The 17,521-nt window shown below is 41.7% G+C and overlaps 1 protein-coding gene across 8 annotated transcripts in view; it reads left to right on the forward strand.

Annotated features, from left to right (window-relative positions):
• The window catches only part of LOC131694102 (axotactin), a 147,694-nt gene that overhangs the window by 111,804 nt on the left and 18,369 nt on the right, over window positions 1–17,521 (forward strand). For all 8 annotated transcript variants that reach the window (XM_058982486.1, XM_058982493.1, XM_058982490.1 and 5 more), the window contains 5 exons: window positions 12,925–13,790; window positions 13,850–14,067; window positions 14,119–14,518; window positions 14,572–14,819; window positions 15,091–15,522. In XM_058982486.1, the coding sequence (XP_058838469.1) occupies window positions 12,925–13,790; window positions 13,850–14,067; window positions 14,119–14,518; window positions 14,572–14,819; window positions 15,091–15,522 (2,164 nt within the window). The remainder of the gene's footprint in view (window positions 1–12,924; window positions 13,791–13,849; window positions 14,068–14,118; window positions 14,519–14,571; window positions 14,820–15,090; window positions 15,523–17,521) is intronic.

Here is a 17,521-nt window from a genome sequence, read left to right on the forward strand (position 1 = left end):
CTCTTTGAGCATCTTAGTGGAGTGTCGCACTTAACACTATGTGTTAAATGTATTGGAAGAAATATACTGAATTAAATGCAGTAATAGGTTCTCCAAAATACCTATTTAAACTTCAAATTTTAAAGGTGTTGAAATATTCTGAACTTATTCACGATAAAAGTGAAATAGCATTGCAGTTTATATATATATATATATATATATATATATATATATATATATATATATATATATATATATATATATATATATATATATATATATATATATATATATATATATATATATATATATATATATATATATATATATATATATATATATATATATATATATATATATATATATATATATATATGTATATATATACATATATATATATATATATATATATATATATATATATATATATATATATATATATATATATATATATATATATATATATATATATATCATTTACGTATCAAGCAGGAGCAATTGAGAAATTAAATGCCATATCAGTAATTTATCTGCATACGTCTAACAATTTTTCAGGTGGTCTCCCATAGGTCTTTTATCATGAATCTGACTCTAAATTAAGTTAAGTTTCAAGATATGCAGACCTCATCATGAACATTTTTGCGCCGATGTTTTTATATCAATGTTTATGAAAATACCCATATGTAGACGCACTGTAGCTCATAAATGTTCTTACGAATTGGTTGCCTAAACAAAATCATATTACTGAAAAATTTGTGATTTTTATTAGTTTTGTCAACCAGTTCCGCTCTCCGATGTGATTGGCCACTAATTTTAATTCACCGACCCAAAATTAATTAAAACTTTGTGCGGTGCAATAATAGGCCCCAGTCCTAGCGGGAGGGGCGCCGAAATTTTGTACTACTTTGTGAAACAATAGGAATAAGTCATGCCAAAAATCAAAATCAGTGTGCCATTTCCAAGGACAAACTAAATTATTGTTCGGAAGTCGAACTGAAAAAGAAGTGAGTAACACAAAATTTTCAAATTCAAAGACTTTAACTCGAAATAATAGCGAAAATTACTACAAAATTTATCGCTTGGCAAAGGCAGTAAAACAGGCCGCCTACTAAACTTCATCGAGAAAGCAGGATGTGCGTAGTTGGTAAATCGATTGCCTTGTATGTAGCTCACCTGGGTTTTGTTCCAGTACACGCACATGGGGTTAAAAAAATTTACTACAGAGATTTTCCTAACCGGAAAAAGGGGCGAATGAACCTAAGATTAGCATAATTAGCATATAGAGGTAGATTCTAAATTTTAAATAATGGAGAAGACAACTTCATGCCGTACCGTGAGAATTGAAATTAGGTCGTGCCCGGTGCACAACCTAAGCACACCCAGTCCTGCACTAAGTTGAATCTTTTGTTGAAATATTTAGCCACCTGAGATTTTTTTATGTTCCTGGAAGCACTGGAATTTCCTCGTTTGACTTTAAATTACTATGATCAGAGGCCGTTCGCTTTGGTTTTGTATCAAAGAATCTCATCTGTCTATAGTTTTAGTTTCAATAACAGATATCCGCACAAGGGGATGACAGAGTCGCATTCTACCTGAGCCAAGGGAGCATATTTTGTCGTGGTGAATGGTGTAGCTTTCTTCAGTTTTTATGCAAAAGAGTGCTTAGAGCGTCTCTAAAGCGAACGCTTTAGATACTTCGGAGTCCGGACACTGTATGCTCACGGCGTATTGTAATACACTGAAGTTTTTTTTATGCGGGGGATACGTACCGCATAAAAAAATCCACATAAAAAAACCGCATAACTTTGAAAAATCGCATAAAAAACCGCATAACTTTGAAAATCCGCATAAAAACCGCATAACTTTGAAAATCCGCATAAAAAAATGCATAACTTTGAAAATCCGCATAAAATAAAACCGTGTAACTGTATTTTCACGCTTAAAAAAACACATAAGGTGTGAAATATTTTTCAATATTAAGAGCCATAGTGCTCAAGGAAGAGCAAGGATTTGAAGTAAGAAAGTTTAGAGAAAAGCGTGGAGTAGGGTCATATGAGCAAGCTTAGAGTTTCCCAGCTACTTAACTCTTTTTCTTCTTCAACGCAGGAGTCAGGATCTTTTGGCATTAATTGCGAATAACATGAGTCTGCGGCATGTCCAGACAAGCGTAAATTCACTTAATGACTTCTGCTGTCGGAACCGTGACTCCCCGTATTCGCAAGACTGACCTCGGCACCTAACCGACCAACATCGAGATAACGATTTCGAGAGAAATTTCAACGTCGGGAAATTTCTCCGTCGGAGTAGACTAGGCCCACCGCCGGGGACTAGTTCGAATAGATCGGGAATTAGCTCCGGCAGATCCTCGTCGGGGCGCCTGTCAACTGGAAGTCACCCTCCACCCAGAATCGCAGGACCGACCTCGGCATCTGTCCGGGTAGTATCGGTTTAGGAAGATCTTCCACTGCCGGGGAACTCTTCGTCGAAGTAGGAAAGATCCATCATCGGGGACTAGTCCGAGTAGTCCGTAGCGAATCGCCGGCTTGAATCATCGGGGCGCCAGTGAACCGGACGCAATCCTCCACCGGGAATCGCTGGACTGACCTCGGCATTCTGCCGGACTGCATCTAAGGAAGAATAACGTGTCCGTCAACGGTTGCAGGAGACATTCTTTCGTCGGGGAACTCTCCACCGTCGGGAACTACGCCGAGTAGCACCGAACGCGACGGACTCTGGTCGTTGGGGCACCAGTGAACCGGAAGCCACCCTCCAACCGGAATCGCCAGATCGACCACGGCATCCAACTGGTCAACGTAGAGAGGAAGGCATGTAGAATATCATGTCGTGCAGGACTGATATGGCGGTTACGAGACAAGCGAAATCTAGCACGACCAGCTAGACCTGGAATCAAGTGAAGTGCATTAGCACGCCTCCCCCCAAAATAGTCATTTCAAATGGAATCGGGGGGATCAGGCAAATGTCGGACTTCTTGGTGGAGTTTAGAGGAATAGCGTTCAGAGTTATCTTCTCTGTTCAAAGTCCCTCACTCTGGCATACGAGAGGTATAAGAGATTCGGCTCTGCGGGCCTCGGTTAAAAAGTCGAAATTCCGACCGATTGCATAAGTTTTATTATGAGAAAGGTAAAAAGGTATTCAGTCATTTTATTTTCACTGCATCAAGAATGCTTCTCATATCCTTAACCCAAAGACTAGTAATTTATAACCTAAAATAAAAATATGAACATTTTATGTCTTTTGTTTAAGCATGTGAATTCACGAAGATCTATCTTTCGATAAAAGTCGCTGCAGGTGATGCCCTAGAAATTAAAAGGAAGCTGCATAAAAAGAATCGCATAACTTTAAAAATTCGCATAAAAAACCGCATAACTTAGAAAATACGCATGAAAAAAACCGCATAACTTTGAAAATCCGCATAAAAAACCGCATAACTTTGAAAATCCGCATAAAAAAGTCCCATAAAAAACCGCATAAAAAAGACTTCAGTGTAGGTCATGTGGACACTCCCAAAAGTAGGCAAACTTTTCAACATTCCTGATGCAAGAGTCATCCTAAAGATTTTCTGCGTGCTTGCCATACCGAGCCTTTGTCATTCAAAATCTTCGCCTACTGGATAAAGGAATCCTTGAAACAGCCAATCCCGTACTTCAGTAGATCTACGCCTGACCAACTCGAATCAACCATACCATCGATCTCAACTTTGTGGGCGGGCATATAGACGCGACGCGTTCTTTTGAAATGGTTAGAATATTTACGGATTACCTTTGATTCAAAAAAAGATCAGATAAGAATAGGAAATTGGGTTTTTCGGTGTTTGTTACAAGTTTCCAACCATAACTCTCCGAGCTCTCGATCGAAGCAGTTCGTTTTCTGGTGCTGTGCATAAAGTGAACAAGAATAAATTGTCAGTGAAGGTCAACCATTGTTCGAGGCAGTCTTTGTTCGCCGGTGCCCAGGCTGGTGAAGTGAATACCAGAATAGCCGGAATCGCCGCTATATAAGCTAAGTATTTTTTTTTCTTTCATTTCCCTTTCCCCGATCGGTCTCTACTTCTGCCCTTTCCCCTGAATATAAGTTTCATCTCTCGTTTACACCACGTGTTATCCTCGTGCCTAAATGGCCGAGGGCGAAGTAACATTGGATGGGAATGATATTCCCATGGATATACCGGATAAACCCGAAATTACTCCCTCCCCTGATTCCCCCAGTCCTCCCCGTATTAAAACATACCCAGCCAGTTCGACTGGACCCTGGGTGGTGTATTTCCGGCCCAACACGAAATCGCCCAATATTCTAGAAATCTCACGAGAGCTGACTGCCAACTACCCGTCCGTGGCTCAGATAACACGTGTTCGAGCTAATAAGATACGCGTTATAGTAAATGACCTCGACCAGGCAAACCAGATTGCTCGCAGCGAGCGTTTTACGAAGCAATTCAAAGTGTATGTGCCTTGTAGAGTTGTGGAGATCGATGGGGTCGTCGCCGAACCGGGTCTAAAGTGCGAAGACCTGTTGAAGTACGGGGTTGGCTGCTTTAAGGACCCTTCACTTCAAAAGGTGAAAATTCTGGAATGCAAGCAATTGTATTCCGCAAAAACTGAAGATGATAAGACAACTTATTCTCCGTCAGACTCGATTCGGGTGACTTTCTCCGGATCTGCTCTTCCCAACTATGTCCTCCTGGATAAGGTTCGCCTACCTGTTCGCCTATTTGTACCGCGGGTAATGAACTGCAGCAATTGCAAGCAACTGGGCCACACAGCCACTTATTGTGGCAATAAAAAACGGTGCGGCAAATGCGAGGGAGAGCATGAGGATGACGCTTGCGGTGGAGAAACTGAGAAGTGTATTTACTGCGGGGGCCCTCCGCATGCTCTTAAGTCATGCCCGGCGTACAAGCAGCGCGGGGATAAAATTAAGCGCTCCCTTAAGGATCGCTCGAGGCACTCTTATGCAGAAATGCTAAAGAATGCTTCGCCATCTGTCGCTTCCGAAAATTCCTTTGCTCTTTTGGCTGGCGTTGAGCAAGAATCTGACGACCCACAAGAGGGAACATCATTGGTTAACCCAGGGGAATCCAGGAAGAGGAGAAATCTAGCCTCCCCTACATTGCCTCGTAAGGGTGCCAAGGTGTCGTCCACTCAGAGTGCGCCAACCGCAATCAATAAATCCAACGGAAGTGATGCACAAAAGCCGAAGCAATTTGCTCCAGGACTTGGAAATATTAATTCTAACAAGGAGTACCCACCACTTCCAGGGACACCAAAAACCCCAAGTGTCCCCTTTTTTCAAACAGATACTCAGTCCAGTAGCGGACTAATGAAATTTTCTGACATAGTGGACTTAATTTTCACAGCTTTCAATGTTACTGATCCTCTTAAAAGCCTTCTGATACGTTTTCTCCCTATAGTGCAAACATTTTTGAAGCAGTTGACTACTAAATGGCCCCTCCTTGCAGCGATCGTATCCTTCGATGGCTAAGTCATCGAACGAGGTCACCGATTCGATCACTGTTCTACAGTGGAACAGCAGAAGTATCCTCCCGAAAATCGATTCCTTTAAATTTTTACTAAATAGTTTAAAATGTGATGCTTTCGCATTATGTGAAACTTGGTTAACTTCCGATATAAATCTCAACTTCCACGACTTTAATATAATTCGTCTGGATCGAGAAAACCCCTATGGAGGAGTACTTTTGGGGATCAAAAAGTGCTATTCTTTCAACCGAATTAACCTCCCTTCGACACCAGGCATTGAAATTGTCGCTTGTCAAGTTTTAATCAAAGGTAAAGACCTTTGCATTGCTTCCATCTACATTCCTCCTCGAGCCTCGGTAGGGCACCGAACGCTTTGTAATATCACGGAATCCTTACCGGCACCGCGGCTAGTTCTGGGAGACTTTAACTCGCACGGTACGGTATGGGGCTGCCTTCATGATGATAATAGATCAACATTAATCCAAGATCTTTGCGATAATTTCAACATGACCATCTTAAACACGGGAGAAATGACGCGGATTCCTACACCACCAGCACGCGCAAGCGCGTTGGATTTATCTCTATGCTCGACTTCGCTACAGTTAGATTGCATGTGGAAGGTGATCCCTGATCCCCACGGTAGCGACCATTTGCCTATCGTGATTTCAATTGCTAACGGTTCAAGACCATCGGAAACAATCAATGTATCGTATGACCTCACACGGAACATTGATTGGAAGAGTTACGCGACCGTGATATCCGTTAAAATCGAATCCACTCAAGAACTTCCTCCGGAGGAAGAGTACAGGTTTTTGGCTGGCTTGATTCTCGACAGTGCGAATCAAGCTCAGACTAAACCAGTACCCAGCGCGAATACCCATGGACGGTCTCCCACCCTGTGGTGGGATAAAGAGTGCTCAGAGCTGTACGCGGAAAAGTCCACTGCATATAAGGCCTTCCGGGAAGACGGGTTACCCGCTAGCTATCTACAGTACGCGTCGTTAGAAAGGCGAATGAAGAGTCTAATGAAAGCCAAAAAACGTAGTTATTGGCGCCGGTTCGTCGACGGGTTAACGAGAGAAACAGCGATGAGCACTCTTTGGGGTACGGCTCGACGTATGCGTAACCGTAATAGTACCAACGAGAACGTGGAATATTCAAACCGTTGGATATTTGCTTTCGCCAAGAAGATCTGTCCGGACTCTGTCCCGGTACAGAAAACGTACCGCGCCGCGTCTCCTCACGATACCGCGAACGAAACACCGTTTTCGATGGTGGAGTTTTCACTTGCTCTCTTATCATGCAACAATAACGCCCCAGGGTTAGACAGAATCAAATTCAACTTGCTGAAGAATCTACCTGACACTGCAAAAAGGCGCTTGTTGAATTTATTTAACAAGTTTCTTGAGGGTAACATTGTCCCTCATGACTGGAGGCAAGTGAAGGTCATCGCCATCCAAAAACCAGGAAAACCAGCCTCCGACCACAACTCATATCGGCCGATTGCAATGCTGTCCTGTATTCGGAAGTTGTTCGAGAAAATGATCTTGTTTCGCCTCGACAATTGGGTTGAAGCAAATGGCTTACTGTCAGATACACAATTTGGCTTCCGCAAAGGCAAAGGGACGAACGATTGCCTTGCGTTGCTTTCTACAGAAATCCAAATGGCCTATGCTAACAAAGAGCAGATGGCATCAGTCTTCTTGGATATTAAGGGGGCTTTTGACTCAGTTTCTATCAACATTCTGTCAGAGAAGCTGCACCAGCATGGTCTTTCGCCAATTTTAAATAACTTTTTGCTAAACCTGTTGTCTGAAAAGCACATGCACTTTTCGCATGGCGATTTAACAACAACGCGATTTAGCTACATGGGTCTTCCCCAGGGCTCATGTCTAAGTCCCCTGCTCTACAATTTCTACGTGAATGACATTGACGATTGTCTTGCCAATTCATGCACGCTAAGGCAACTTGCAGACGACGGCGTGGTCTCTGTTACAGGGCCCAAAGCTGCCGACTTGCAAGGACCATTACAAAATACCTTGGACAATTTGTCTGCTTGGGCTCTTCAGCTGGGTATTGAGTTCTCCACGGAGAAAACTGAGTTGGTTGTTTTTTCTAGGAAGCGTGAGCCGGCGCAACTCCAGCTTCTATTAATGGGTGCAACGATCAACCAGGTTTTCACATTTAAATATCTCGGGGTCTGGTTCGACTCTAAAGGTACCTGGGGATGTCACATTAGGTATCTGAAACAGAAATGCCAACAAAGGATCAATTTTCTCCGAACAATAACTGGAACATGGTGGGGTGCTCACCCAGGAGACCTGATCAGGTTATACCAAACAACGATATTGTCGGTGATGGAGTACGGGTGTTTCTGTTTCCGCTCCGCTGCGAACATACACTTCATCAAACTGGAGAGAATCCAGTATCGTTGCTTGCGCGTTGCCTTGGGTTGCATGCACTCGACCCATACGATGAGTCTCGAAGTGCTGGCGGGCGTTCTTCCGCTAAAAAATCGATTTTGGGAACTCTCATATCGATTGCTCATCCGATGCGACATTCTGAACCCGTTGGTGATTGAAAACTTCGAGAGGCTCGTCGAGCTTAATTCTCAAACCCGATTTATGGCCTTGTACTTCGACTACATGGCACAGAGCATTAATCCTTCTTCATATACTCCCAGCCGTGTTCGTTTCCTAGATACTTCTGATTCTACTGTATTCTTCGACACATCCATGAAGGAAGAGATTCGTGGAATCCCGGACCATATACGCCCTCAAGTGATCCCCAATATATTTTATGATAAATTCCGAGAAGTCGACTGTGACAAAATGTTCTACACTGACGGATCAAATCTCGATGGGTCCACTGGCTTCGGTATCTTCAACAATACTATCACCGCTTCATTCAAGCTCAATGATCCCGCTTCAGTTTACGTCGCAGAGTTAGCTGCAATTCAGTACACCCTTGGGATCATCGACACTCTGCCCACAGATCACTACTTCATCATTTCGGACAGCCTCAGCTCCATCGAGGCTCTTCGTGCGATGAAGCCCAAAAAGCAATTCCCATATTTCCTGGGGAAGATACGGGAGTCCTTGTGTACGTTATCTGAAAAATCTTATCAAATTACCTTTGTTTGGGTCCCCTCTCATTGCTCTATCCCGGGCAATGAAAAGGCCGACTCATTAGCAAAGGTGGGCGCATTAAATGGTGACATATACGAAAGACCAATCTGCTTCAACGAATTTTTTAGTATTTGTCGTCAGAGGACACTCAACAGTTGGCAAACCTCGTGGAGCAATGGTGAACTTGGACGATGGCTACATTCCATTATCCCAAAGGTATCAACGAAGCCTTGGTTCAGGGGGATGGATGTGGGTCGGGATTTTATTCGTGTAATGTCCCGACTTATGTCCAACCACTACACCTTGGATGCGCATCTGCGGCGTATTGGGCTTGCGGAGAGTAGTCTGTGCGCTTGTGACGAGGGCTATCACGACATCGAGCACGTTGTCTGGGTATGCGCCGGGTACTTGGACGCCAGGTCTCAGTTAAAGGATTCCCTTCGGGCCCGAGGTAGACCACCCAATGTCCCAGTCCGAGATATACTGGCAAATCGTGATTTCCCCTATATGTCCCTTATTTATACTTTCATAAAAACGACAAATATCCCAATTTAGCCCCTCTCTTTTTATTTCTCGTTTTAGAAGCTTTCTCTTGCCTTGTGGGACCGATCAGCTCCAGACTGCAACTATGTAACCGCCGTCGCACTTACCACTACGGAAACTGAAGCGAGAGCGACTCAAGGTCCGATGACTTTTGAAGGATTCCCCGCGGGTCCGAAGAATACCATCCGCCAATCCGACCTACTAGACTGAGGCGGTAATCTTTCGCTGATCTCCCGTTTGAGCGAAAGTTGCAAGTTTTGCTCTTCTCTCCCGGTCACCATCTACGCTTTCTCTCCCCTGTCCTTGATACAACTGCTTCTACAGCCCCCCTCTGAATATCTTGACCAAGCATAAGTCTCCGCTAAAAAAGTTCAAATTTGTATTCTGTATTCCTAGTTTTAAGATAGTTGTAATTTTACCTCTTTGTTAAAACTATTGTCCCCCATCTTGTAAATAGAATTGTATCCCTAGTCTTAAAACACATGCGAATTTTCTCATAAATATTTGTTCCCCCTTTTGTGTACCAAACTATATTGTTAGTTTTAAGATAAGTGTAAATATTTCCTAAAAATTATTACTATTGAATTCCTTGTTTTAAAATTTTTTCATAAAAAAAATCTTTCGCCCCCTCTCTTGTATATAGAATCTTATTTCTAGTCTTAAGATAGCTGTAAAATTTTTCTTTTTTATAAAAAAATCAACATTGTAATCTCCTAGTTTTAAAATATACAAAATGTAAAAACAAAAGAATTTGGCACCGCCAAGCTAACGCATTTGTGCCTATCAAATAAACGAAATGAATAAAAAAAAAAAAAGTTTCCAACCATCGGAAATAAATATAACGGTTGGTAACAGAATAACCATTCAGAAAGATTCTTCAAATTTTTATATGATAGTGTCGAGTTGATTCTCTCAATACATTGTCTGCTCAGTTAACCGATTTGCATGTAGAGTGTCCTGGAAAATGCTTCGTCCGTCGCATTCACACACCTAGCGTTAACTGATTTCACAAAATCTCGCGAGAAAATTCTCCGCCCGTCTTCAAACTCCGCAATGATGATATTACCGACAAATCTGCAGTGAACTTATATTAAACATTTCATAAGACTTTAAAGTGTTCTGTTGGAGCTCCATATTGATGGCTTTGGTCAAACTAAGGTAGGAAATTTCGGTTTCCTTGCGGTTGCTTTCAAAGGATTGTCTAGGAATAAGTTTCCACATTTGATTGATAAATATGACTCATTCCGAAGATGAACCGCAGCTTGTGACTCCAGAAATGTCTAAGGTCGGCCGACAGAAACGTTATCTCCTAAAAAAGCCTTCCGTCGCAAATCCTCAGATTCAAGAAGGAATATATGTACATCCGAAAAGGTCTTCAAATATACAGCCAGGAGAAAGCTAAGCCGCAAATTCTGATGGGTCTCCGGGATTTATTACTGGCCGTTCCAAGGAAAATTAAAGAGGGAAGTGTTGATCTGATTACTACAAAATCCCGACTTGGTCGATTTATGAAAAGCTCTCGAATGTCAGCAAGTCCTTCGCATTGCTCAACTTTCACATTTGTGAATTCAAGAGTCTGAATTACATGGTAAGAGACTACGTTTCTGCGGAGTTTTGCGATGTGAAATCGATTGTGAATCTCTAGTCAGATGGTGGGAAGGGCTCGAAACGTTCCCGAGAAAACGACCGTATGGGTAGGAGGCCAAAGATCGGTCTGCTATGGAATCATTCCCATATTGAGTTATCAGAAGTTATGCAATGGCCAAAAGGCTATTGGAATGCTTGGAACATTGTATGCTTCGAGATCCTATATTGAAGAAAAATATTCATCGGCAGATTTATGAATACACACAGAAAGATTACGCACATCCGCCACCGACGCGGAGATCTGCTGCTGATCCAGGGTGCGTTTTGTATCTTTCGTTAGGAGTAGTAACTTTCGTTGGGGTTGGTAACAAAACGGGAAGGTACGAGGGTCGTTCAATAAGTCCTTAGAAAATCCGAGAGGTGGTGCTCGTTGTGTCGATCAAGAAGTAGCACTATCGATAGGTAAGTTGTCCAAATTTCAGCTCGACCCATAGCGTTGGTCAATTTCTATAGTCGATTAAAGTCAACAACAATTGTTTGTTCATAACAATGGAACAAAGCCAGGCTGTCTTCAAACATCTCCATTTGAAAGGCTTAGGTTTGAGACGGTTTACAATTGGGTGAATGAATTTAAACGTGGTCGTTCATCCACAAAAGATGAACATTGTTCAGGACACCCAGTTGAGGTGTCCTAAAATCATCGATAAAATCCACGATCTGATATTCAGCGATCGGCGAATCAATGTACGGGAATTAGTTGAGGTCGCTTCAATTTTGCAATTGTCTGCGAAAAAAAATTTCGGCAAGATGGGTGCAGTGTTTGCTTTCAGAGGTGAATAAGCTCAATCGTGTAGTGGTTATGTTGACGCTTCCATCGCAATCCTACCAAATTCCTTCGTCGATATGTCATTATGGACGAAACCTGGATATACTACTACACTACAGAAACGAAGAGACAGGCTTGGCGGACGACGGTTCACTTGCAAGGAGGACGTGATTGCTTAAACGAATAAGCATTTTGCAGAACTTCCAAAATCCTATAATAATTCATCATCTATTCCACCTCTGAAATTTTGCAAAAAAAAACGAACTTTTGTCATCAAGATTTAATATTAAAAAAAACTCAAATCAAACTGTTTTCAAACATAGAAAAATGTTAAATTATGAAAAATCCAAAGTTTTGTCCAGCTAGGCGACAAAATTATTGGAAAGCCCGAACCTGTACCGAGCCCGAGAATTTTAAAATTGGAAAATCCAAGCCCAACCCGAAAGATGAAAGATGAATATAAAATATATATGATATAAAAGGACATAAGAACATGGTGTAAAAAGGCTTTGCCAATTCGTGAGAAGGCTTCTTGTATAATTATTTTTTGGACTTTATGTTTTCTAATTTAATGTATTGCGGTGCATTGGTGTCCTTTCATCAGTATTGTTTGTTTTATTTGGTTATTTCCTATTAATATACAAATTTATTTTCGCAGTTGTAATTAGTGGTTGTTATGGTAGTCGTTTTTTAAAGGCAAGCGAAAATTGTGACTTCAAGAAGCATCGCTCATAGCAACCAATAAAATTAAAAGCCACTTTTATGTTGTTTTATCAATGAGAGAATCGAAAGCCCGAAAACCCTCGATCATTTGTATTTTAAATTACAAGTCCATTGAAACTAGAGAACTGTAACTAGCCGGGCCTCAGAGACCCCTTGCCTTTTGAGGGTTAAAAATATCTTACAAACTATAAAGAGAGTGAATCATTGAAATTTATCCAAAATTGTTTATAATACTATTCGTCATAATGTCCAATGAAATTTATGATTTGTTCTTTAGACAGAGCCTAGAATTGCTGTTTGTGTTAAAGATGATTAATACATTTAATATATTCGTTGCATTTAGCTTGCATTTCTTCAGTGAGATCCAAGATAATAAAATTTTAGGCATAAATCAGACACAAGTGCAAACTTCATCTGACCAGGTTAATTCCAAGCCATTAAATACATTATTACGATTATTGTTCGGTTTTTGATTACCTTTCTCTTCTGCTGCATAACAATAATGCCCGAGGTTATAACGAAGCACTGCCCCTTCGGTGAGCAAATTCATCCTTTCAAGTGTATACATAAATATAACCGTCTTAATAACCTTTCCCGCAATAACATAATCCTCCCATCACTCTCCGCTCTTTTTTTTCGCTAGATCCGTCTTGCTACGGACCGACTGAGCTTCGACCTGTGTCCGGACGTGACCAGCAACATCACTCACACCACATACATCCGGATCGACAATCCGACCTCGTGGCATGCCATCCATCTGACGTACGAGCGGGACGAAATTAAATTTGTGGTCGACTTTCGGCATGCCGTCACACAGCTGTACGGACTTTCGTTCAACGTCGGTGATAAGCTTATCATCGGAAGCAGCCTGAAAGCAGCCACATCCGGCCTAGTCGGTTGTCTGCGAGATCTCAAGATCAACGGGGTGGAAATTGAGCCGCGGTTCCTAGTCAAGAGCGAACGGGTGGTCGGGGATGTTTCGCTGGATAACTGCAAATATGTTGACCCGTGCAAAAAACCGAACACTTGCGAACACGGGGGAAAGTGTTCAGTTAAGGATGATGGCATTATTTGCGATTGTAAGGATACTGGATACATCGGAAAGAACTGCCACTTTACGAAGTTCCGCAAGACGTGCGAAGAGCTAGCTTTGTTGGGCTACTCAAAGTCCGATGTTTATTCAATCGACATCGACGGAAATGGAGTTTTTCCACCTGCTCGGGTGAAATGCGATTTCCAAAGTTTGGCGAATGCTACCAAAACGATTGTGGAGCACAATCTTCCGTCGCAAGTTGACGTACGTTCGTACAATGACGAAGACTTCAGCTTCCATATTCAGTATAGAGAATTTAGTGCTGAAATGCTGCAGGAACTGATTTCGCATTCGTTGTATTGTACCCAGTATATCAAGTATGACTGCATCAAGGCTCCACTCGAGCTTCACTCGGCGACATGGTTCAAGTCATCGAACCGGAATATGACCGTAGATTCACTTGGGGAAGTAAAAAGGTTTGTATTCCGCAGTACAATGTTCAAAATGGGCACTCAATTTGACCACCTAATTTCAGAGGAAATTGTCCATGTGTAATCGGAAGAAGCTGTGAGGACCCGAAACAAAGCTGTAACTGTGATGCCAATCTGAATCGGTGGCTCTCAGATGAGGGATACTATAAAGAAGCACCAAATCTGGGTATTACTCAGATGTTCTTCCTCCAGCAGAAAGAACTGCTGGATGACGAATCCCAGGGCAGGATTACACTTGGGCCATTAGAATGCGTTGAAACCAGTAAGTACTGATCCATTTTTTCCAGCTTATATGAAAAATTTTCTTCCGCAGATACTCAAAAATACGTCGTAACCTTCACAACGTCTCAATCGTATATCGAAGTGCCCGGCTGGCGGAAGGGTGATATTGCCTTTTCGTTCCGAACCACTGGTGAAAAAGCTATCCTCTTATTCCAGCCACCGATCCGGTCAAACTATCCGTCGTTTATGGTTGCTCTTACCGGGGACTATCAGTTAACATTCAACTTCACCCTGAATACCGGAACGCCCAAAACCCTGGTCATCAACACGAACCGGAAACTAAACGGAGGCGAGTGGCACAAAATTTGGATCGATTATAACGAACATCACGTGCGGTTCATGATCAACACTGATACTCGGATGGTCGATTTGCAGCCGGAGGAGGAGTTTGGACCGTTCGAAGGCAGCATGTTCATTGGTGGAGCTCCAAGGTAAGGCTCAATTGGTTACGAGATTTTCTATGATTAAAATGTTGCATTTTCAGCGAAATTTCCAAGAAGTACACAGTGAAGCAGGGACTAATTGGATGCTTCCGAGGTCTCGTCGTCAATGGGGAAATTTTGGATATCTACAGCTTCATGTCGGTTCATTTGTCTGAGATTATCAAAGACTGTAAACCATCCTGTGTGCCAAACCCGTGCAAAAACGGAGCCTACTGTCGAGAGTTGTGGAGCACGTTTGAGTGTGTCTGCAAAAACCGGTGGGCACATCTAGGACAGCACTGTGAAACAAGTATGTACATCCAATCGATGACAGGAAATATCATTGCAAATACTCTAAATCCTTAAAGAAATAGTTCACCGAAGTCCTATAGCATGCTTCGCTGCTTGATTGAATTCAAACAGGAAAAAAATGTTCAACTCAATCAATCTAAACGCCATTGTTTGCTCAGTCACGACACAATCAATTGAATTTTCTTCTCTAATGATTACCATTTATCTTCACCCCTAATACCGGCACAATGATGCTATCCTTCTGCAAACTGCACCGATCGGTACCATAGATATCAACGAAGATGCACTGACATTCATCAGCCGCGAGTCGTACCTGAAGCGGAACTACATCAGCGATGCGGAGGAACAGCGCGGGGAACGGGAGAAACTTCGCAGCATATTAAATTCCTCGCTGCTAATAAATCTCCGCACCTACGATAAGCACTCGTTCGTGCTGTACGCCAACGATCACAACAACAATTTCATCCATCTGTACCTGACGGACGGGAACCAGGTGGTGTATCTGTACAACTACGGGAACGATATCGTGAATCTTACGCTGGATCATGCATCGCTAAACAATGGCAAGAGCATCCAGGTGGCCGTCATCCGGACCGAAACCAACACGACGCTGTACGTCAACGAGAAGAACGTCACCGTCGAACGGGGCCATCTGCTGCTCGAGGAGTTTTCCAACAAACCGTGGACCAATCCGGAGCTGGGTAAGATAGTTTTCATATTCGATTCGGAATATTTCCCCGCTGAATAGAAATTCGAGAATTGAAATGAAATGACAGCTTTTTATTGGGGTACGTTTCAATCTCAAACCCACCAACTGTGGACGGAATGAAAGTATTGCTTTATTTTCTAAGCTATCAAAGCAATCTGCGTCTTTTTCGTTTATAGATATATATTCGTGGAAAATGAAAAGCTAACACTTAAAAGCGGTTTCTCAATTATTTCCACCACTTCAAGCAGCGCGTTTAATGAAACTTGTTGTTCAACAAAAGAAAAGGATTTACGGCGATTGATTGTTATTGATAATATGATAATGCCAACCCTACGGATTTCTCCAGTAGAGCGGCAACATTTTATTCGGAACACTTTTAATTCAAATGGTGATTGACCCCACAAACCATATGCCAAATATGAGCTTTATCCGTCAGCTCACTCACAAGAGTTTTCTAGTTTTTATAGAAATATGAATGGCTGGCGTCCAAAAGGGGCTAACACACATTTTTTCGGAATTTCACGTTTTTGCATTTTTTTAATAATTCTATGTAATTCACGTGTAGTGTCATTTGAGATATTTGAAAATTATTTTTAGAATCAAAGTTGACCATGGAAGTAACCCCAGTACTCGTGGCGTCCAAAAGGGGGTAGCCCCACGTTGTGTCCTATGGAAACTTGAGATTGTTCGTTCGTCTTCCGAGATTTAAAAAAAAATAGTGTATCGATTCTCTATCTAGAAGTGTTCGGTTGCAGCTTAAATTTCGGTGAACTCGAAACCGATTTCAATTGGATTGTGCTGTACGTTGACTTTTCGGCCCAAACAGTCGTTCAGCTATACATTTCGGTTTCCATAAGATTTGTTCACAAAAATAAGTAAGCTTGATAAATGGGGATTACCTTTCATATGAGTATTCACAATTGCTAGGATTATCAATCAAAGGGAATTGCAATTCCGTTTGATTGAATTCCGTTGAAGCAGTGCTGCTAAGGACAGTTTCTGTCTAAGGTGAAAACTGATGTTTTGATACAACTTCATTGTTTTGCAATATTATTGAAAACTGATAAAGCCTATCAATTTTTATTGTTTTCGACTATTTTCTCCATGCAATTGGAGTATTGCAAATATTCTAGGAGAACTGTATTGAGCATTTGAATGTAAAAATTGCGCAGCTTGTAGTACTGCGAAAAAAAGCATATATCTTGACCAAACACTGTTTAGTTTTGGAACCCTATGAACGATAGAAAAAAGTTGGCCAAGAAAGGGTTAATGGACTAAAAGCAAACTAATGAACATGGCAATAAATCGTTTGTTCTTCGTGCTGAGGAAATCTGTAACTGGGCTTCGATACTTCTCGAAAATTGCCAATCCTCAAACATGATTCATGATTGAAGCAGTGCAGCGAAATTTCAAAATCAGTTACCTATTTCTATTTGAATTTACCGAAACGAACATTCAGATTCACCGCCTCCCTCATCCATTAAGTTTCCAACTGACTGAAATTTCATGCGGAATCGAATGCTTGAGTGCAGAGGAAAGAAGAGAGCGCAGAAGTTGACATCCTCAATATTTTCGAGCATTAGTTAACTGATATAGATTAATCTGGTGCACTTTTGCTCAATAATCCGTCTCAGAGCTAATATAAATACAAATACAATATTCAGTTTGTTTCTGAAACCGAAAATGTCCGAACTGCGCTGTGTCGGGAGAACGAATGACGAGATAAACGAACCAAACATTCCATTCATCGCGGAGGGCATGAATTGAATTTCGTTTCTATTTCAAGCTTACGCAGGGATGTCAATTTTTTGAAGCTATGGATTGAAGTCATAATTCCACTCAAACAAAACCATGCGTTTTCCCAATGCACATTTAATGCCCTGTGTTGGTCAAATAAACACTAAACAATCATATAAATTAGTTTTCTCAGTCCATACAAATGTCAGCTCAAAATAAAACTAAATCCGTCGTCTGTTCAAAATCTGGCTAAT

The sequence above is a fragment of the Topomyia yanbarensis genome, chromosome 3 (genome assembly GCF_030247195.1).
Source record: "Topomyia yanbarensis strain Yona2022 chromosome 3, ASM3024719v1, whole genome shotgun sequence".
In the NCBI taxonomy this organism is placed as follows: domain Eukaryota; kingdom Metazoa; phylum Arthropoda; class Insecta; order Diptera; family Culicidae; genus Topomyia; species Topomyia yanbarensis.